The 21,393-nt window shown below is 47.1% G+C and overlaps 8 protein-coding genes; 4 read left to right on the plus strand and 4 right to left on the minus strand.

Moving 5' to 3' along the window:
- Positions 1-256: 256 nt before the first annotated feature.
- Positions 257-763, plus strand: GSBLH_T00004175001 (uncharacterized protein; the record flags this gene model as incomplete). XM_013043026.1 has 4 exons in its annotated part: positions 257-341; positions 377-477; positions 511-584; positions 616-763. The coding sequence occupies 4 exons, from the start codon at positions 257-259 to the stop codon at positions 719-721; spliced, it is 366 nt and encodes a 121-aa protein (XP_012898480.1). The 3' UTR covers positions 722-763.
- A 1,710-nt stretch (positions 764-2,473) lies between these two features.
- Positions 2,474-3,032, plus strand: GSBLH_T00004176001 (uncharacterized protein; the record flags this gene model as incomplete). Its single annotated transcript, XM_013043027.1, has 2 exons — positions 2,474-2,897; positions 2,929-3,032. The coding sequence occupies 2 exons, from the start codon at positions 2,474-2,476 to the stop codon at positions 3,030-3,032; spliced, it is 528 nt and encodes a 175-aa protein (XP_012898481.1).
- Positions 3,033-5,094: 2,062 nt separating this feature from the next.
- Positions 5,095-5,283, plus strand: GSBLH_T00004177001 (uncharacterized protein; the record flags this gene model as incomplete). Its single annotated transcript, XM_013043028.1, has 1 exon — positions 5,095-5,283. The coding sequence occupies one exon, from the start codon at positions 5,095-5,097 to the stop codon at positions 5,281-5,283; it is 189 nt and encodes a 62-aa protein (XP_012898482.1).
- Positions 5,284-8,319: 3,036 nt separating this feature from the next.
- Positions 8,320-9,246, minus strand: GSBLH_T00004178001 (uncharacterized protein; the record flags this gene model as incomplete). Its single annotated transcript, XM_013043029.1, has 3 exons — positions 8,320-9,065; positions 9,096-9,189; positions 9,220-9,246. 3 exons carry the CDS (start codon positions 9,244-9,246, stop codon positions 8,320-8,322), a joined length of 867 nt encoding a protein of 288 aa, XP_012898483.1.
- Positions 9,247-11,946: 2,700 nt separating this feature from the next.
- Positions 11,947-12,477, minus strand: GSBLH_T00004179001 (uncharacterized protein; the record flags this gene model as incomplete). The annotated part of the gene is made up of 1 exon (XM_013043030.1): positions 11,947-12,477. The coding sequence occupies one exon, from the start codon at positions 12,475-12,477 to the stop codon at positions 11,947-11,949; it is 531 nt and encodes a 176-aa protein (XP_012898484.1).
- Positions 12,478-13,015: 538 nt separating this feature from the next.
- GSBLH_T00004180001 (uncharacterized protein) lies at positions 13,016-14,430 on the minus strand (the record flags this gene model as incomplete). The annotated part of the gene is made up of 3 exons (XM_013043031.1): positions 13,016-13,816; positions 13,846-14,211; positions 14,242-14,430. 3 exons carry the CDS (start codon positions 14,428-14,430, stop codon positions 13,016-13,018), a joined length of 1,356 nt encoding a protein of 451 aa, XP_012898485.1.
- A 1,443-nt stretch (positions 14,431-15,873) lies between these two features.
- On the minus strand, positions 15,874-17,917 carry GSBLH_T00004181001 (uncharacterized protein; the record flags this gene model as incomplete). XM_013043032.1 has 2 exons in its annotated part: positions 15,874-16,864; positions 16,907-17,917. The coding sequence occupies 2 exons, from the start codon at positions 17,915-17,917 to the stop codon at positions 15,938-15,940; spliced, it is 1,938 nt and encodes a 645-aa protein (XP_012898486.1). The 3' UTR covers positions 15,874-15,937.
- Positions 17,918-18,440: 523 nt separating this feature from the next.
- Positions 18,441-20,732, plus strand: GSBLH_T00004182001 (uncharacterized protein; the record flags this gene model as incomplete). XM_013043033.1 has 13 exons in its annotated part: positions 18,441-18,562; positions 18,594-18,732; positions 18,764-18,825; positions 18,862-18,947; positions 18,980-19,189; positions 19,220-19,289; positions 19,322-19,441; positions 19,475-19,556; positions 19,585-19,793; positions 19,826-19,887; positions 19,924-20,043; positions 20,072-20,168; positions 20,199-20,732. The coding sequence occupies exons 2-13, from the start codon at positions 18,720-18,722 to the stop codon at positions 20,730-20,732; spliced, it is 1,665 nt and encodes a 554-aa protein (XP_012898487.1). The 5' UTR covers positions 18,441-18,562; positions 18,594-18,719.
- Between the last annotated feature and the right edge of the window lie 661 nt (positions 20,733-21,393).

The raw sequence follows: 21,393 nt of genomic DNA on the forward strand, positions 1-21,393 counted from the left end.
ACACAGAGAGGTGCATGAAAAAACACAGAGAACCCTATACGTTTTCTATTCAAAAAGACATAGAGCTGTTTTCTATATCACATCAATTACAAAGAAATGATGTGCATTCTAGAGTATGGTAGAAAAGTCTATTTGAATAGATCACAAAGGAATCATCATGGCCTTGAATATCATAAATCATTATACATCCAATTCTACGTTTTCTCCTTTTGGAGTGTAGAATCATTTTGTGCTGTTGACGACTGTATAGATATCAATGTCGGAAGCTGGATACAACGGGATCGAGGAACTGATGAAGGCCGAGCAGGAAGCTGCTGCCATCGTTCAAGAGGCACGACAGAGTAATTTTAGCACTGGAGTAGTTTTATCTATTTAGAGAGACAGTCTGCGATGTCGGATGCCAAAGAGAAGGCTAAAGAAGAGATTGAATCTTATCGCGCAACCATGGAAGCTGAATTCCAGGAAAAACAAAAATCTGTACATTGCAAACGGAACTCACTCATTTTCTAGAGCGAAGGAGCTGGTTCCCAGAAGGAGGTTGAAAAACTCAGTGCTGAAACAGAGGCAGAGATTGTGAATCTCAAGTAGTGGATTGCATTTATTAATTACTTTTAGCAAAGATTACGAGGCTAATCACGAGAAAATGCTAGACTTGATTGTGAACACTGTCTTAAATGTTAACCCTCATATCCCTGAGAAGAAGAAGAAGAGACAGCATTAAGGCGTTGTTGTTACTATTACTATTATAGAAATAGACTATTCTTGTTTGTTTGTTTTAGCACGGGTCCCAAAAGAGATTCAATTTGTTTGTGGAGGTGAATTTGTTATTTAAAGTTTGTGGAGGTGAATCTGCCATTTAAAGTTTGAGGATGAATCTGGAAGGAATGGAAAGTGTATTGCGATTATTTAAAAGGTACCATATATTATAGATGAGTATCCAACAGCCAAACGCTTTGGAGTATATACGGACTGTAAAAGATTCATATTTCTGTTGTCTTGTGAAGGACTGTCTATCGAGAATTTATTCAACACAGGAAGAAGCGGTATTTTGCACTTGGTCAGAATCATCGGTAGTTTGTTTCTTGTATGATTCATATGGTGCTGAAAGATCTGAGAGCAAAAGGGTTTATTTTGGAAGCGAATACATGCCTTTCACTGATGCCCATTATTCAAAAGAGAGTAATGGATGCGATTCATTTCCTTGTTTCGATCCATATGATCTGCAGATATCTGCTTCTGAAGGAACATGTTCTGGTCTGGATGGGATATGATGAAATCGGAAAGTATGTACAATCTATACTTCAAAAGAGCAACAAGGTTGGACATGGATGGTTCTTTTCAATTAGACAAATGAGGGAAAGATGAATCCAGCGGAAAGTGAGTCTAGCGCTGTTAGTAGTGATATGTTTTTACAGCAAGGTACAGAGTATCAAGTCTATTATTTCAAAATAGATACCACACAGGAAAGTCTATCCGAAAACAATCCCTATGTAGTAGTCTCTACAGGTCTCTCGTCCGATCTTTTTTGCGAGGTGGGGAACGATAAACGGTCCTTGTATATAAAAAGCAAATCAGCGATTCGCTTATATTGCAATAAGTGTGGTCAAGACCGTCCAGGCTAGTTATTTTTGAATAGGTGTTTGTTTTCAGAAATTCCCGCGGTACTCGGAAAGTGACGTGTTTTTTTATTATAATAATAATATAGGCTTATATTATTATTTGAATTTGAATATTAATAAATAGTAAGTATATGTCTGGTTCTTCGGCATATAATAAAGTGACAGAAGTGAATCCTCAGTTGGCTAGTGCTCTATACCAATATGTTTTGGAATATTACTTACCTTTATTACTAGAATATGTTGAGTAATTCAAGACCGACAAGTGATATTGATGTAAGGTTTTTCTTATTTGTTTGACAAATAGCCAATGCTGTTACAGCAAAATGCTGCACAGGAGCAAATAAGCAGAACTCTGTATGTTGGTAACCTTATTCCTGAGGTTTGTGTGGTGTTTGATTGTGAAGTGTAGATTACTGAAGATGAATTGATCAAAGTGTTTAGCTCGTGCGGAGTTATTAACCTGGCGAAAATCGCATGTGAAGGAATGGGTTTAAAACCAGATGCTGGTAAGAGTTTAAGCTTCTTATAATTTCAGGAACTCGCTTTGGTTTTATTGAGTTTCAGGACCGCAATGGTGCAAAAACGGCTACTAAACTAGATGGACTTTACATTGGAGGTCGTGCTATTCGTGTGGGCCCTTCAAACGGTCCGATTATCCAGCCAACAGCCTATGGACCTGGTGCCAGCACAATGCGCAATAGACCTCCATTGTACAGAGTAGCTCCTGTAAAGAGTTGAATATATATTGGGTGACTGATAGGGTGGCTTTGTCATTCTGGATGAAAACGCGGAGGCTGAAATTAACCAGCGAATCGACGATCATGTACGAGAGGGAGCGGAGTCTGACTCTTTAGATGAATAGCGTTTGCAGTCGGCTTAGCAAGAAACTCAAAGAAAAGGAAAAAAGTCTGTTGCAAGCTGCAAATCCTTCACCGGCTGGGCAGCCATCGCAAGGCAGTACTCTAAACGAACAAACATCTCAGCCCTCGCAAAATCCAGTGTCAAGTTCTACGAATGCATCTTCTAATGATAGCAAGAGTAATTCTCAGGTGCCAGAAAAGAGTGATCAGAGCCATGCTCGAGATCATCGAGATCGAAGTCGGCGAAGAAGCCGAAGCCGAAGCCGAAGCCGAAGCCGAAGCCGAAGCCGAAGCCGACGAAGTCGTAGTCGTAGTCGTAGTCGTAGCTATAGCCGAAGCCATCGAAGCCATCGAAGCCGGGGACGAGATCGAGATCGAGATCGAGATCGAGATCGTAGCCATGATAGGAGAAGGAGAAGTCATCATCATTATCATAGTGAGCATAGTAGAAGCAGAAGACATTAAAAGTTCAATTTACCAGTGTTCTATGGGTCTTCTTACTGTAAGATGTTTGTTCTATAGAACTGTCGAGAACAATATATTTTTACAATAGTGGCATATATATATATATATATATAGGTGAACTAAATGAAAAGGTTAGTAGAATGGTAGAATTGTAAACCATTTTGTTTGATCTGTTTTGATATCTATCGAGATTGATTGTAATTGTGTGTTTTTTAAAAAGAGCGGAGAATATAACAATAATAACAAAAGTTCGTAAATGATTCTTTCTGTATTTTTACTTGACCTATATATGACTACTTCCATGATTATGATTTATGCTTTTATTTCTATTGCTACTATTGTTTGAAATATATATTATATATTATTTATCAGTAGTCGTAATCTTGATTATGATAAACTGTAAGTAAGAAAAGACTCGTTCAAATAGAAAGAGAACTATTTGTAGATGCAACGAAAAGGATGTCAACATTGATTACTAATCTTATATTTTTCGTTTTTCTAATTCCGATTGTCTAGATATAATTATGGTTGGTAGTAGTATCATTTGGAGTACTTTCTCATACTAAGAGATGAAACACGTTTTCTAATATTACTTTGGGGATGTTCCAGTGATAAGCAGTCCACTAAATCTGACTCCATTTGAATGATTTTCTCGTTTTGCCTCTTTAACCTACAACCGAAAGTGCTATTCAGGTCACCAAAAATATTTCTCGATATAGCATAAAACAATAATATGGAAAGAATTGGAAAAGAATTGTTTTGGGAGAAACTAACAAACCAAACCAAACCAAACAAACTAACAAATAACCACATAGATCCCTATCTCTATATTTTAAAATATTCTATCTAGTTATTCCCACCAACATAGCAAAAGAGAATGAAGCGGTAGTAATCTCATATACACTTTTATGCCGTCCTTTTTTCAATCGCTAAAGGACTCTAAGAGGCGACTCACACAAAAGATGAAGGTGGCCACAGGTTCTAGTCCAAGAATTCACTGATTTGTAGGTCGCACTTGCCTCCCTCCTGATGATGACTTCGATAAACTGTATAATACGTATATTATACTAAAAAAGAATTTGTTGGAATTGTCTGAACATGGTAAAAGTGTGATCAAGAATTTGAAGAATTGGAGTGCAACAAACTACAAGCTATCCAGGAGTATAAACAAAAGCATAAGCGGAATCGAACAATCCGAAAGAGAAGCACTCCACGAGTTTTCCGAAAATATTGGCGACTTAGATAAGTTTTATAAAAGCGAGTATACTCAAACGGTGCGTGCCATATCGGCGATATTGCAACATCGTGTAGTAAAGCAAATTGACCTTTTTGTGAAAAATGGAAGCGAGGGTATTGATGTTTTGTATAAGCAGAGGAAGAATATCCGGCTAGATTATGATTCCCACCTCCAGAGGGTGGCCTTGTATCAACGAAAAAAGAATGAAGTGCAAACCTCGCGATTTCAAGCGAAAGCACTGCACGACAAGGAGATGCTCGACCAATTCACAACATTTTTACAGTCGCATTTTGAGGACTTTATATCGATCGGGTCTACGATTTTAATGGAATGTTCAGCGTCCATCGTCGTGACCCAGATGTATTTGGTGAAGAAACAATATGACGCACTGTCGGATGTGGGGAACAATATAGGCGAGCAGTTTACGGATATGGTGCTGAATGATCTGTCGAGCATTCTGGAAGATATTCAAAGCGGAAACGAAGTAGAGAAGACTTTCCAGCCGGCTCTGCATAACTTTCCGCTCCATACGGACGAGACGATACCAAAATACACCACGTTCCGAGAATTCGAGGCTTCCTCGTTATCTCAGCCACTGCTGGTGGAGTCTTTCAACGCAGAGCCGGAGAATCAGGAGCCAAGAAGCGCAAAGAGGGCCGCTGGAAGAAAACGACGTGCTTCCAGCAACAAAAAGGCCACCGAGGACGAAAGATCGCCGTGGTCGCTCACGACTGATTATGCTACTGAAAGAGAAGAGGAAGAGGAAGTTACCTTTTTTGATGATGAGGATGAGGAAGATGGGGAAGAGGATGATGATATGGTCGATACAACGTCACCACTCTTCCGTACTGATAGTTTGAGTTGGAGAGAACAAGAATTGGGACTTGTAGAATGGTCTTCTCAGGATGATTACATGAATCCAAATCGCTCGCTTTTTGATGTAATCGCGATGTACAATTTTAAGGGCGATGAAGAAGGTGATCTCCCCTTTCGTAAAGGAGATATTATTTCTGTTGTTGCTGTCGACGAGTGCGGCTGGTGGACAGGGAAATTCAAAGGAAATATGGGTATTTTCCCTGCAAATTATGTGAAAAGATTATAGATAGTATTGTTTGTTTGTCACGGGAATTTCACTTTTCCAGCGAGTAATGAGTTTTCAACAGTATTCTAGATTTCTCGGTAGATCTTCATCCTCTCTCGTATTGGGTAATATTGCAAGAATAAAATGGCTGATGTAAGTCGAATTTTTGCCCTGGGGGCACAAAATCAAGCTCAATCTCTGACATGGAGGGACTTTGAGGATAATTTTAGTGAAACCACGTTTATGGACAAAATTATGATGCCTGCTATGCTAAAGGGTTGGATTATTCTCTTTTGTGTTGATCATGTTATAGAGCCTTCTTCAGACTGGGATGGTACCTTAGATATAGCAAGAATTCGAAATGTATTGAATACTGCAAAGTCGCAGGTTGCTGACGTGCAAGTTACGCTTCAGACGATGATCACAAATCAGACCGAAAAATGCAAGCAGGCGGGTCAATTCTCTGCCATTGTATCATTTTTAGAACAAACATTACAGACCGACTGTGATGAGTTGATGGAGAAACTGCATGGACTGGAGAATAGTTATTCGGATATTAGCAAGAAGTGGGCTTCTTGTGCTGCTCGATAGACATAGATATATGGATGTGTCTTCTTCTTCTATTGGAGTAGGCCAAACTTTGAAATCCCTTTTTGGCCAAGTAGCTTCGTGGCAAGGGAGTGATGGGTAGAAAGAACGCGCTGAGAAGACACTGGATCTCCTGAACAACTACATGCAATTCAAAGAAAGTGAGAACCACATGCAAGAGATGCTTCTGTCCAACGAGCAGCTGCTCCAAGGCAGCAGCGCTCTGCAAGATCTGGTCCAGCTGTGTGAAGGTCTGGATCGAGAGGAGCATGGAGAGGTCATCGACCGCGTGAATAGTCGTGTGCAAAGCGTGGTGGATAGACTGGTGGAATCGCTGCAGGAAGCCACGATGTCGAACGATGTACAGCCGCTTGCGCAGAGTTCTTTTTGTAGCTGAAGCAGCTCGCCTGGGTGACGTCCTGCCTCTCCACATTCCAGAACGGAATGGGAGTGTTCCAGACATACACGCACATCTCGATCGAGAAGATCAAGCGCGAACTGTCGAGCGTGAAGCTGGAGCCGGAAGTAGGGACAGGAGGGCGATACGAGCGTAGCGGATGTACCACGACTTTGTGGACTATGTGATTTCCTATTGGATGAAGCTAACGGAACTGTACCGAACCGAAATCGAAACTGTGTACGAGATCTTCAAGAAGGACACGGTGTGCCAAGTCATGGTGTCCTTGATTGACCGCGTGTTCAGCGATCAAACCTTTGGAGTGGGCCAGGCGCGGACGCGTTAGGCGTAGATCCAATACTTACTCCAGACGATCAATGGCTGCCTTTCGCTTTCGAAGGAAGAGAAATTTGAAGTAGGAGGAGGTGTGGAGAAGGAGAGTGACGCGGTAGCTGCTGGCTCAAGTTCGCGAGTATAGCACGAAGTTCTACAATGAGATGATCGAAGCGATCTCGGCCAAAGAAAAAGAGCTGGTGGGCCATGCGGAGCGAATTATTCGCGAGCAGGAAGGTTTGGAGGATGCGCTCAATGGAGCCTTCATTTCGAATATGGTAGAGGAGGGAGGGAGATGCACTGATGGTGTAGGACCAGTACTTCAATGATGAACTGTGCGTGTTGGACATCGCGTTCAAAGAGATCGTCGTCAGACACATTCCTATTAACGTCACATCTTCTTCATCCAAATCCGAAATTCGATCCAACTTAAAGCTGACATTCGGCGATTTGAGCTCCGTCGACATGACGAAGCAGTTTATCACCCAGGCGCTCTCTCCCATTACGATTCTCGAGCTCTTCAATCGGGCCTCGCAGACGTTTGATATCCTAGCACTGCCTTTTGCCCAAAGAAGAGCGTTTTCTTGACTGTCCAGAGCGATTGAAGCGAATGCGAGCGAACGATGGCAGAGTCTCAACGGTGACCGAAGTGATCTTCCGTGCGATTACGGAGTATATTTTGGTACTCGTTCTCTTCACCCTTTGAATGTAGTTGGTGCTAAACGTTGTGACGGTGATCAATGCTCGCGATTACCCCACGACAATCCTCCCGGGCACGTCGATCAATTCCCCCAATACGGCGATCCTCGATACGGTCGATATTCTCAATGGTGTCATGCACTGTGTTCAGCAGAACTATCTCACCAGGATTCGCGCGATTCGTGAGGGGCAGGCGAGGGAAGTGAATGCGTAGTGGAGGAAGGAAGCAGCGACGAGCAAGTGTGCGAAATCGAGGTGAAGAAAATGTACATCGCCGTGGAAAGAAAAGTGTCCGAGCTCCTGCAGGAGCTTCTGCGTCAAAACGAATTGTACTTCGGCTCTCTCTTTGATGGGCTGAGCAAGAACAGCACATACACGCCCCCCGCCAATGTAGGTATTACGCGAGCCTCGGATGTGTGCTTTGCTGTGACGGGATGGCTCAAACGCCATCTTGAAAGTGCACACCAGGCGCTCGATGGAGGAAATCTGGAGCAATACATATCCTTTTGTTTTGGGTGTGTGTGGATTGCGTGGATTGCGTGGATTGCGTGGATTGCGTGGGATTTGAGGAGTTTGATCTCTCTCTCTCTCTGCCTGCCGATCGATTCTCTTGCAGCCTTGGTTTCCTTCATGTTGTAAAGCGAAGCTTTGTTTTTAGTGTTCCAAAAGTGTTTCTATGAGTCGCTCACCAAGATTAAGAAAGTCAGCAACACTGGAATTCTTCTAATCGAACTCGATATACACTGCTATGAAGAAGTATGGTTACGCGAAATCACCTCATAATGATAGACCATGCTTCAGTTAAATATGGAATCGGCATCGATCTTTAGTCGTATCATGAAGAAACTGCTCCATTTGGTATCAATTCCTGAAACAATCTTGAAGGGATACGTCCAAGATGCGGATATTCTGAGTCTCGATCGGGTTGTCGTTCTGCAAATGATCAAGTTGCGAAGTGATTACTATAAAAGTGAATCGATTCGTGAACTCTATCAGCAACTGCAGGAATTGTAACATGTTTCTTGCAACAAACACCGCACTCAATCGACACATTTTCGTTTCATATTCAAGTATTCTGAATAGGCTGGATGAATAGGCTTCTGCACAGGCTCATGATAGACGAACTCCTCTTCGTCTTCTCCCAGCTGTAAAGGATAACTCTTGTCGCTGTCGTATCCGCACAGATCACCGCATGCCAAGAACGGCACGATTTCCGCGTTGACTTTGTTAGGAAAAGGAACGTTTTTGTACTGTCCAGAGAGGCACAGAGCAAACTGATTCACATCGAACCCTTCGGGAATCGAAAAATCGCGACACACCACAAAAGCCTCCATCGAAGAATTCCGGCTTGATTTCGGTTTGCAGCACGCCACTTCCGAGAAGAAGACGCGAAGCTGCGCAAAGAGAAGCGTCACATCGCGTCCGCGGAAGATTTTGGCAATAAACGTACCTCCGTCACACAAAACTTGCGCTGTGATGCTTAGCGCAGATAAAAGAAGTTGACTCTGTACATATACATCCATATCATGCAAGCCAGTGACATCTGGAGCACCATCACAAATCACCAATTGAGCTTTCTTTCCTTCAAAATGGTTAATGATCTCATCTGCAGTCTTCTTGCTCGTAATATCGCCCTGGATCTGAATTACACCTTCGATGGGTGCCATTTCCTGCAAATCGACGGCCACTATTTTCACATCCTTCTTTTCCGGCTTATACAGCTCCCGGCTCAGTACTTGACTCCAACTACCTGGGGCAGCGCATAAGTCGACGGCACGCGAGACTTCTACGGGTAAACACATATACAATAGAGCACGATCAAAAATGTGATACTCCTCGTTGATCTGAAGGAGTTTAAAGGCAGATCTTGCACGATACCCGACTTCCTTTGCCTTTCGATAATAGATATCCTAGAATTCATCGCATAGAACCGAATGAACGCGTTTGTCCTTGGAGTAACGTCCCATTTGAAAATCGTTCAACCCACTACGAAAGGGGTATGTCTTATGCTAGTAGTGAAGAACCAAATAGATCCGGTCATGTGGCGCAATGGATAGCGCGTTGGACTTCGGATCCAGAGGTTGTGGGTTCGAGTCCCACCTTGATCGATTTTTTCTTTGGCATAGGATGGGTTTTTCTTTTTTGGTTCTCTTTGTGTATTGTAGTAGTAGTAGTAGTAGTGTGCTTGCGATGGTTCCCTTTCTTTTGCTGTGCTCATAATTGTATGTAACTGTATGACGGACATATTGCTTGCTTATCCTAGTCAGTACATGTGTGTCCATCCCCTCTTAGTCTGAAAGAGTGATTAGTATAAACCAAATCAGAGAAAGAGAATGAAAGAGTAAATACATTAATCAATTATCACAATCAACATATTGAATATAGGAAATAGTATTAGAATGAAATGGGAAATTACATTTTGAATAGAATCAGTCCAAAGAACGAATTAATGAAATAACAAATCGCAATTACTTACTTCTTTTATATTATTAATTATGAATTAATCAATACTAGAATTGTATTCGATATTAATTGAATTGAATTGATTAATTCTCTCTATTATTGTTTTCACAATATTAATTATGTGTAATTAATTACCAACCTCATCACAACATTTAACAATTCGTTAATTTTAATCGTGATTTCAATCAAACACAACAATCTCAGAATTGCTTACGACGACGACTATTGATCATCCACATGGTAATCTGCTTAACCTCTAGTCCTGTCAACTTGGCCAATTTGAGCTTCTCTTCTCGACTACAATATGGACGATTCTTGTGACTAACCATCCAATTGATTAGCATCTGTCGAACACAGTAATCAAAGTTTCGGGATCGGCGTTTGGGTGGATTCTGAGACTTCGTATTGGCTCTAACAGGCTTCTTAGTTTTGGAAGAGGTACGTGTATGAACCTTACAACGCTGAGCACTTCTAGTAGTATTAGTGGTATTAATAGGATTAATAGGATTAATAGGATTAATAGTATTCGTAGAATTAGTAGTATCCGTAGGAGGAAACGAATTAGCCATTGGAGTATAGACAGTTGGGTAACTGGCGTAAGTAGGCATACTCGTTGAAGTACCAGGAGGAACAACCGTTGAATTCGGAATTGGAATAGTATTATTACCAGAACAAGCAAAAGAAGAAAATACTGGAGGGGAAGAAGTGTTGGGATCATTGTTAATAGGAGTAATGGGGTACAACGTCGGCTTGGGGAGGAGAGGAGGCAAGGAGGAATAAGGTCGAGGCACGCGTTGATTCACCCCAGAATTCAATGGTATTCTGCTGGCATTCATTTGCCAGGTACGGAAAAACGTTAGTAATTCGGAGTTAAGACATTCCTGACCACCCTGCGGTTCCTTACGTTGTAACACAATTACATTCGGAGAAATGAACACCTCAGTAAAGCAGTCGGGGTACGTTAAAACAGACTGAGGAGTGGAGGAGTCTTCAGGAAGAGAGGGTGATGATGAGACTGTAGGTAGTTCCTGTACCATACCGGAATGCAGAGTTGTAGGAGCAGCCACCATATTGGTATTGTCGAATATGGGGACGGGCTGTTCTCCTTGGGGGACCTCTAATACAATAAGAAAACACAAGAGACGCTACCACAAATAGGGACTACATCATCTCCCTGATCCTGATACATACCTGGGCTCCTATAACTCGCGTCAAAGGACGCTTGGAGTGCATCTCTATCAAAATTCGGGAGAGATATGTTCGGAAAATAGTTATCCTCTAAAGTTCTAAGGTCTTCCATCGTAAAAAGGGACAAATGAATAAAAAAAATTATAAATTAATGGATGATGGGTTTCATGGCCCCAACCATTCATTTTAAGGGGATCAATAATTCCTGATTTTACTGTATTTTTTGTTTTTATTAGCAAAAACCTTTAATTAGATCAAATAGGGGCACACTACTGAATAATGCACAGAAATGCTACCATCACAATAATTAACAACCGAGTGGTTGATTGAGTAAACAATCCTCTTAGACCTCTAAGGCATCAAAATGAATTTCGAGGACCGCGAAAGGTGTGTGTTTAGTACAGTTTCTCTAGAAAGACTAATAATTAGTTGGAAATATACCGTTTGAGGCTACAGAAAGCCAAGTTAGGGCCATCATGGAGTCATTTGGGATGATTAAGAAGATCGAGTAGTCTTTCTCTCTTTTGATAAGGGTTAGTCTAAAAATGGACCCGACCAAAGGCATAAACAAAGGAATCGCCTTTTGTGAATTTGTGGATGCCCGAAGTGCTGAAGAGGCCAGAAAGATGAATAAGAAGAAATCAATCGATGGAAGAGAACTTCGAATTGACTACCCTGATGGAGGCAAGAAAGGTAACATTAATGCTGTATTGGTTGTTTTTCTGGTCATAATATAGCGTCCCCAATCATATTGCTCAAACCTGTCCAAAGAGGAGGCTCACGAACTCTTAGTCAAAGTCAAGGAGTTAATCGAAAAGGATATTGATGAAGCGAGGAGAATTCTGATTAACCATCCTAGTATTGTCAATGCGGTTGACGAACTCATGAGGCAGAATGGGTGCAAGTGATCTCCTCTCTGTGATGTGTTACCAACAATAAACGATTTTACAAATTCCAAACGTTCCATATCTGTGTGTTATGTCTTATCCCCATCGCTTGTTTGTCACAAACACAATCTATTTTGCCTTTTTAGGAGCCATCACATCGTCTTCTCCGCTCAGCTTCGTTCTTTTTCTGCCTCCGCGCGTCTTCGATTCATCTCCCTCCTCCTGCTCGGGCGTTGACTCTTCTGTTTCCTTCTCTATCTTCACCTTTCCTTCCTGCAAGCTTCGCGCCTTGGCTCGTGTTAAAAACGGGCTGCTATCTATTTCTTCTTCTTCCTCTTCTTCCATTTCCTCCATTTCTTCCATGTCTTCCTCCTCGGCCACTGCTCCTTTGTATCTCCGTCTTCCTCCCCGTTCCTCTCTCTGTCTCTGCCCGTTCCTTTCTCTCTCCTCCTCGTCCTCTTCGTCCTCTTCTTCGTCTTCTTTCCCTTCTTCTTCGTCCTCGTCCTCCTCTTCGTCCCCCTTCGCGTTCCTCGCTTGTCTCAAATACTTCTCCGCGTACTTGCAGAACTCGCTGTCCAGCGCGCCCTCCGGTCTCTGCAGGTCGTGCGCCAGTCCCACGTACCAGAACAGCAGTTCGCTCGCCTCCTCGTCGTACTCCATGCGGAACAAGTGCAGCCGCGCGTCGCCCAGCACGCGCAGAGCGTTTCGCCGGTAGAGATCCCGCCGAATTCCGCCGCTGCGTCGCTCGTAGTTCCGCAGAGCCTAGAAAGGAGCGCGTCCGCGCGGCGTACGATGAGCTGGAGCCCGACGGGGTCGCTGAGGAGGGACTGGATCTGGCGAATGCAGCCGGCGACGACGCGGTCCATGGTGAAGAGGAAGTAGCCGTTGGTGCCGACGAGCTGGCGGCAGCGCTGCTCGAAGATGGGGTTGGTGATCTCTCCGCGCAGCAGCTGGATCAGCGTGTCCATGAGGTCGATGTTCCGCTCCAGCCCGGTGGGCAGCGCTTCTTCGCGAGCCGGGTCCACGGCGCGCTCCACGGCGTGGGCGATCATCCGCCGCTCCGTGTAGACGTCCTCGTGGCACAGCGTCGTGCTCCGCTCCAGACGCTCGTAGAGCAGCTCGTAGAGGCGGTAGAACACGTAGAGCGTGTTGCTCCCGTAGAGCACGTCGCGCGAAGCGGGCAGCGCGGGCTCTGCGATCAATCGGACCCTCCGAACCCACCATCCGACTCGATTTGCACGGGCGCCTCGTCGCCCAGTTCCTCCGAATCCTCCGCTTTTTTCACCGAAGCCGAAGCCGAAGCCGAAGCCGAAGCGGAAGCCGAAGCGGAGCCTGCATCCACTCCAGACGCCGACGCCGACGCTGGAGCGAGCGTTTCGTCGGGCAGGTCCGTTTCGTCGGAGGAGGCGGGCGTTTCGGACTTGGGGTGTACGAGGATCTCTCCCCGCGGGATTTCGACCTGGCGGTCGGGGAGCGTGACGGTGTAGAGCTTGGACTCCGCGTCGAAGCGCGCGACGACGCCGACGCCCTGCGGCGTGTCCACGCGCGTGCCGACGGCGTACTGCACGCCGCTGTTCTCCTGCCGCTCAGCCGGGCCGCCAGCGCGTACGATCTCCGCGGACGCGATGAAGTTGGGCGTGAGGCGGAAGAAGGAAATCACCAGGTCCTGCAGCAGCGCGTGGAAGCGTTTCTGCACGTCACGGGCGTTTCCCAGACCCACCATCTCCCCGCGCGCGAACTGCCGCTTCCCCGCGACCAGGAGCAGGCGAAGCACCTGCTTGTGGACCACGCGGTTGGCGAAGGCGAAGCGGAACTGCGGGTCTCCCTGGTCGAATCGTCCCTTGGCGTGGGGATGGTCGGCGGCGTGCTTGGCGGCGAGGTCCTTGATGGTGTCGATGAGCACCTTCGTGGTGATCTCCTTCTTGTCCGTCTGCCGGAAGTAGAAGCTGCGGTGGTCCAGCGACAAGTAGTAGTTCTGCTTCTGGATCTCGCGGCAGCGCTACGCTCCTCAGGCCTCCCCATCGCTACCTCGTTCATCAGCACTTTCTCCCCCATCCACTCCTTCTCCTTCGCCTCCAGTCGCTCCAGGATCCGCGGGATGCAGTCCCGCGGGTTCAGGAACAGCAGCTTCACCACTTCCTGGTCCATGCCGTTGTGCGCGTACACGCGTCGGATCGCGGCCAGCTGGATGGCGGACAGCGCGTCGTCCCGCAGCCGATAGGCGTCCTTCTGCGTCTCCTGCGTCTCCTGCGTCTCCTGCACGGCCTCCAGCTCGCTGCTCAGCAAGTGCAGCTGCGCGATGGCCGACCGCGTGGTCTCCAGAATCACGTCCACCTCGAATCGGTCGTCCTCGCAGCGGAACAGCGCCTCCTCGTACTGGTTCCGACGCATGTGCTACGCGTTACCCGCGGTTCGGAGCCCCACGATGTACGAGAGGTCCTCCGAGCCCGTCGTCTGCGACACCAGGTTGTCGTTCAGCACCAGGCTGTCCGCGTACGATCGCTGCGACCCCACGCGCCGCGGGATCTGCGGCGGGAGCTCGTGGTAGGAGGGCGTGGGGCCCTTGCAGGCGTGGATCTGCTCCCAGGAGAGCGGCAGCGAGGGATGGCTCATCTACAGGCGACGCGCGCTGCCGCGACCCACCTCGTCCTCGCGGATGCCCTTCTGCGCCAGGTAGTTCCGCAGGTGCGACACCACCGGGTGCCGGATGTGCAGCAGGTCCGTCACCGCCGAGAACAGCTCGCTGAGAGGCAGGATCCCGCGGTTGTAGGCGTCCAGCAGCTTGATGAACTGCTGATAGATCTCGTCGGAGGAGATGTCTCGCCGCGCCTGCTCGAAGAAACGCGTCACGTCGCTCGGAATCGCGGGGGACTCCTCTTCGCCCGACTCGCCTGGATGGCGGCGAGATCGAGTCACTGGAGGGCTGGAGAAGGCAGGGGAAATGGGTCGCTGCAGGCGAGAGGAACGCTGACGGCGACGCGTCTCGGCGTAGTCGGCATCGAAGGAGGGCTGGGAAGAGAGCGGAGCGGACTCCATTGCAGAGGGGGCGTCGAGAGTGGAGGTTTGGCACTGTTTGATCATCATTGTCACTTCGCACTGGTATTCGTCAGGGATGAAATCCATGAAGCCCTTTATGAGATCTTCATGACCCTGGAACAACTTGACTACCTACGAATCACCACCCTACCAGACCTCCACCTCCTGAGCTACATCCATTATCGACCGGCGGCTTTCCTGATACTCCTTCAAGATTTTGATGAACCTTGTGTAGGTGGAGTTTTCGTCACTTGGGAAGCGTCTTTTGATTAATGAAATGTACTTATTCGCATCATTGTGCATATTCAAGTTGCTTCTACATGATCACGTCCTTGCGAATGAAGCTACGTTAATGGGTTCAATGTGGGCGCCGCATACTGCTGAATTTGAGGTACGGGTACCTGACTCTTCGGGGCTTCAAATCCGGTCTCTGAAGGGAGAAACTTCTGGAATTTCAATAATAAATCTTTGTGTCCGTCGAAGATATATGAAATATGTTTCCAGCATTCCTCATCTGTAGTACTGCAAATTCAAAGAGAACGCGAAATACCTACCCTTTTTCCTTCATCGTGATTAAAACAGACAGGAAATCTTTATATCTACCCTCATCATTTGCGAAGCGTTCCCGAATCTAAACATGGAAAGAAATGAGTCAATTCAATACTTCATTCATATACTCGATCGCGTCACCTATTCGTGGCTTTTCCATAGTTTTGTGCACGATCTGGAGTAAGTATAAATTCACAAAGAATAGAAATAATGCTGTTTTTCAAATTCCCGCTGAGTCTATTTTGAGTTTATTCTTTGCTATTTTGAGAATTTGGATGTGTGGTATAGAAGTATTGCAGCAATGTATGATATTATATTTGTGTGTGTTCCATCGTGTTGCATTGTGTTGATAAGAAGAAAAGTAGTGGAGTCAATCACTCTTCTTTCTTTTGTGAATCCAATAAAGTCCTTTCCTTTCCTTTCTCTCCTTCCTTCCACCCCTCTCCTCAAGTGTATTCAAACAAAGAAAACAACGCGATACTAAATTACATGCATATTGTCTGCAGAAACCCACCAGGCTCAGGCTCAGGCTCACTTAATCCACTTCTTCAATATGAGGACCGTCATCCTCCTCCGCAGGCTTGTAAGAAGAGCCCATGCCGCCAGTAGGCATACCTCCCGTGGGCATGCCACCGGGCATACCTCCAGGCATACCGCCAGCGCCAGCACCAGCCATCTTCGAGAAGATGGGCATGATGACGTTCTCCAGCTCCTTCTGCTTCTCCTCGTACTCCTCCTTCTCCGCATTGGGATGATCGTCGATCCAGGCCGAAGCCTCGTCGAGCTTCTTCTCGATCTCCTTCTTGTCCGCCTCCGCGAGCTTTCCGGCGATCGACTCATCGCGCAGCGAGTTGCGCACAGAGAACGTGTAGTTCTCCAGCTGGTTCTTGGCCTCGATACGGGACTTGTTGGCCTCGTCCTCCGCCTTGAACTTCTCGGCCTCCTGCACCATTCTCTCGATCTCGTCCGCGCTCAGACGGCCCTTCTCGTTCTTGATGGTGATCTTGTTCTCCTTTCCGGTGGACTTCTCCACGGCGGACACGTTCAGAATACCATCGGCATCGATATCGAAGGTCACCTCGATCTGAGGCACTCCGCGAGGCATCGGTGGGATTCCGTCCAGGTGGAACTTGCCCAGCAGGTTGTTGTCCTTCGTCATCGTTCGCTCTCCCTCGAACACCTGGATCAGCACGCCCGGCTGGTTATCGCTGTAGGTCGAGAAGATCTGCGACTTCTTCGTGGGAATGGTGGTGTTACGGGGAATCAGCACCGTCATCACGCCTCCGGCCGTCTCCAGACCCAGAGACAGAGGAGCCACATCCAGCAGCAGCAGGTCGTCCAGCTTGCTGCCCTGGCCCTTGCCGCTCAGCACGGCCGCCTGCACGGTCGCTCCGTAAGCCACAGCCTCATCGGGGTTGATGCTCTGGCAAAGCTCCTTGCCGTTGAAGAACTCCTGCAGCATCTTCTGCACCTTGGGAATACGCGAGGATCCTCCCACCAGCACCACCTCGTCCACCTGGCTCTTCGACAGCTTCGCGTCGCGCAGCACCTTCTCCACAGGAGTGATCGTCTTGCGGAAGAAGTCCATGTTCATCTCCTCGAAACGAGCACGCGTGATCTGGCTGTTGAAGTCGATTCCCTCGAACAGAGAATCGATCTCAATGCTAGCCTGCGTGCTGCTAGACAGAGTGCGCTTAGCACGCTCGCAAGCAGTACGCAGACGACGCAGAGCACGCTGCGAGGTCGAAATGTCCTTGTGGAACTTGCGCTTGAACTCCGTCATGAAGTACTCCACCATGCGGTTATCGAAATCCTCACCTCCCAAGTGAGTATCTCCAGCAGTCGCCTTCACCTCGAAAATTCCGTCCTCGATCGACAGCAGCGACACATCGAAGGTACCACCACCCAGATCGAAAATCAGAATGTTCTTCTCGCCTCCCTTCTGGTCCAGACCGTAAGCAATAGCAGCGGCAGTGGGCTCGTTGATAATACGCATCACGTTCAGTCCAGCAATCGTTCCAGCATCCTTCGTAGCCTGACGCTGCGAATCGTTGAAGTATGCAGGCACAGTAATCACAGCGTTCTTCACCTCCTTGCCCAAATAAGACTCAGCAATCTGCTTCATCTTCGTCAGCACCATCGAAGAAATCTCCTCAGGAGAGAACTGCTTTCTCTCGCCCTTGTACTCCACCTCGATCACAGGCTTGCCCTCAGGACCTCTCTTCAGAGTGAAAGGCCAGTGCTTCATATCGCTCTGAACAGAGGCGTCGTCGAACTTACGACCAATCAGACGCTTCGCGTCGAACACAGTGTTGGTAGGGTTCATAGCCACCTGGTTCTTAGCAGCATCACCAATCAGACGCTCTGTATCAGTGAAAGCCACATAGGAAGGAGTGGTTCTCTGACCCTGGTCGTTGGCAATAATCTCCACCTTGTCGTTTTGCCAAACACCCACACAAGAATAGGTTGTACCCAAATCAATACCAACAGATTCACCAGTAAAAGTCTTGCTCATTCTTATTTGTACTAAGTTTTAAACCAAGTATAAAAAATTAATGACTAAACTAAATCCGAACGCTGCTTTTCCAAATCCTTCTAGAACCTTTCCAACTATTGGCTTTTCATTCCTTCTAGATTCTTCTATTCCTTCGATCTATTTTGTCCAATTGCACCAATTTAGTGCCCTTCACGAACGCAATCCATTTCCTTCAAAATGGAAACGGTTCGGACAACCGGTTTTCATCAACTCAGTTTAGTCGTGGATACATCAAACAATAGAGTGGTGGAGTCGTGGAAAGCGGATTTGTATACCTTAAATCGTCGAAAATACACACCTCAGAATAATTAAGAATAACTGGCACATTTTTCTATCTTAATTTTATTCCAGACATTGAGTGTTCTCCAAAACGTTCGAAAAAATAGAAAATGGCCGAAATTTGGAGTCAACCGTCCAGTTAGTATGTTTCATATTTGATTATCTATGCCCTTCGCCTTTGAATTAAGTGCGATCTTTTAGTTTGAATGTCTTATCTACGTAGAGCAGACCTTTTTCCCAAATCCCTATACTCAGAGAGGAGCAGCCACCAAGATCGGTATTTCTAGCGATGGAGAAACTATCGCATACGGTTCTGGAACCAATGTTATTATCCGGAGTGTCAAAGTAGGTTTTGCAATCATCCTTGGGATTTTAGAATCCTACTCAAGGCTTTGTGTACTACGACCACAGAAAGCGTGTAACATATCCTGCACACTCCTGAGTAAAAAGCTCCAGGTTTCTTAACATCACTGTTGTTCGCTTCAATAACAACAATCATTATATGGCTTCTGGAGGTGCTCGTTCTTTTGTCAAGTTATTGCATAGATATTGAAGGAAAGCTGCGTGTGTGGGCTTTGGATAATGACGAGCATCCTCTAAAGAAAGAGGTACATCGTCGATTATTTTTTTCTAATCCCTGCTAGATTGTATCGGGAGGTCTAGAGATCCGTGACTTGATGTGGGATAGTGAGAATAAGCGCATCGCCTTCTGTGGAGAAGGCCGCGGCAGGTCCGTTGTGCTTCGAGCCTTTCATCGTGTAGAACGATTCGTGCAGTGACCTGGGACATGGGCTCAGACTTGGGTCAGTTTTCGGGTCATTCTCGTGGTGTGAACAGCGTGGATTTCCGTCCTTGCCGTCCGTTCCGCCTTGTGAGTTCTTCGGATGATATGCTGGTTTCGTTCTACCAGGGTCCGCCCTTCATCTTCGATCATTCGGATCCTCATCACAAGAACTTCGTGCATGCAGTCCGGTCGGGTCGTGGTGGCTGTATCACACACAGATATTCTCCGGATGGTGCTTTCTTTGTCTCTGTGAGTGGAGATAAGACGATCAACGTGTTCGAAGGCAAGGTTTCCATTCGATTCTGGTTAGCAACGTGTAGACGGGGCAATATCTGCGCACGCTGAACGCTGAGAACGGACACACGAAGGGTCTGTACGGAGTAGGCTGGGACAGCGACTGCCAGCACGTTTACACGGCTTCGGCGGACTGTACAATCAAGGTAGGGCCGTGGAGCCTCTCTCGCTCTCCGTAGTACTGGGACGTGAACACGGGCGTTTGCGAAGCCACGCTTCCGATCGGAGACGGCAAATCCCTGGACTACAACCTCCTGGGACGTAGAGGCGAGGAGTCGATGCGATGTAGTGGATTGTCTGGGAGATCTCCGCGTGGCGGTCTCGCTCAACTCGGATATCAACCTGATCGAGAAGGGAGCGACTGGTTATACGACGCTCGTGGGCCACCAGGGTCCCGCCAACACGTGCAGTTATTCTCGGAATATGGGAAGCGTGCTCTCGGGTGGAAGCGATGGCCGTGTGATTGAGTGGACGCAGGGACGCGGCCGTCTGATTACGGTGGCTCGTGGGATCGTGCTGCTAATGCGTAGCGCCACAAAGGAAACTGCAATGGGGCGGTCGAGTCCAACGGCGTGTGTGTGTCGATCGGATGGTGGGCTTCGCTGGTCCGAAATCGTCTTACGCGTAGGGACGACACGGTGCGCTTCACCGATCTGCTCTCGCTGAACGAGCTCAACGCGGTGAAGTTGGAGGAGCAGCCGTTAACAGTGCGCTGTGCAGGCGATCAAGCCGTCGTTGTTTCGCTCAAGTAGCTTTCTGAAGAGTTTATTATGGAGGCATATCTATCTCTTCCGAGAGCATCAACTCGTCGAAACGCTGGCGCTGCCCTCGGAAGCCCACGCAGCGGACATAGCGGACGATGGATTGCTGGCCGTCGAGGTTCAAGAGGGGATTGAGACGTAGTGTGTGGCGTTAGAGAAGGATCGACGCGAGTATGTGGAAGTGTACGAACTGCGCCAAGAAGGAATCCGCTATGCTTGTGCCGTGGCCACGCACGAGCTGGAATACCACCGAACGAAGATCAATGCGCTGCGAATCTCGCCGGACGATCGCTACATCGCTGTGGGCGACGCAGGTCGCGAAATCAAAGTGTGGGAGGTCGGGAGAGAGGAGCCCGTGATCACACGCAAATGGCTGGCTCATCAGAGCACGGTGACGACGATCAGTTGGTCTCCGGAAGGAGATCGACTTGTCTCAGGATCGGTGGATGGACGCATCGTTGTGTGGAACATGAATGCGCCGAGAGAAATCCACGAACGACCCGGCCAACACCCGGGAGGCGTGTTCTGCGTGGAATGGACCGACAACAATGTGGTTTATTCGTGCGGAGATGATGCCTGCATCCGTGAAACACAACTGGTGATGTGGAATGTTTGTTTCAATAAACAATACACATATCAAACTAGAGTTAACACACAGAAACGGACTCACCATTAGAAGGGAATTCAGCTCATTCTCGGGGAGCGGCAGACCAACGTGAATCTTCTCGTTACAAATATCGGGAATCCAATCTAGATGCGATAGCATGTAGTTTAGCTGGTCTGCAGAGGTGCTATTATACAGATATTGGTATTGTTGAGAGCACTGCTGGCTGGCTTGGTCTGGGACACAATCGAAACTCTCTTTCACGCTCGTGCCGTTGCCCGTTGCTCGTGGTTCTGAGCAAGAAGCGTCAACCTGCTCCGCGTTAGCTGCCGTGTTTATTTCCGAACGGGTTTGAGGAACATAACTCGCATCTAGAGTTTACTGAAATGTCCATCGAAACTCTGTCTGCTCGCAATGGCCATATTCACTTTTTCCTCGAGTCGACGTCGAATGCAATCGACAATCGTGAAAATCTTTTGGCAACGCTACATTGAACCACAACCGGTATTATTACAGAATTTAAGTTTTGGATTCGCTCATCCTCGGAGTTGTACAAGTTGTGCATCTGCAGGGAGTTCAAAACAATCTGAAAACGACGAAAGCCGATGTAAGCGTCTTCAAATTGCTTTTCCATTGCACATTTCTTTGACATAGCGATAAGATTATCTAAGTATTTGAGTAATGTATCAAACGAATAATCAGAAGGATTGAACATATCCTTGTTTGCAATGTC

This window comes from Blastocystis hominis, assembly GCF_000151665.1.
Source record: "Blastocystis hominis, Singapore isolate B (sub-type 7) whole genome shotgun sequence assembly, scaffold_6".
In the NCBI taxonomy this organism is placed as follows: domain Eukaryota; class Bigyra; order Opalinata; family Blastocystidae; genus Blastocystis; species Blastocystis hominis.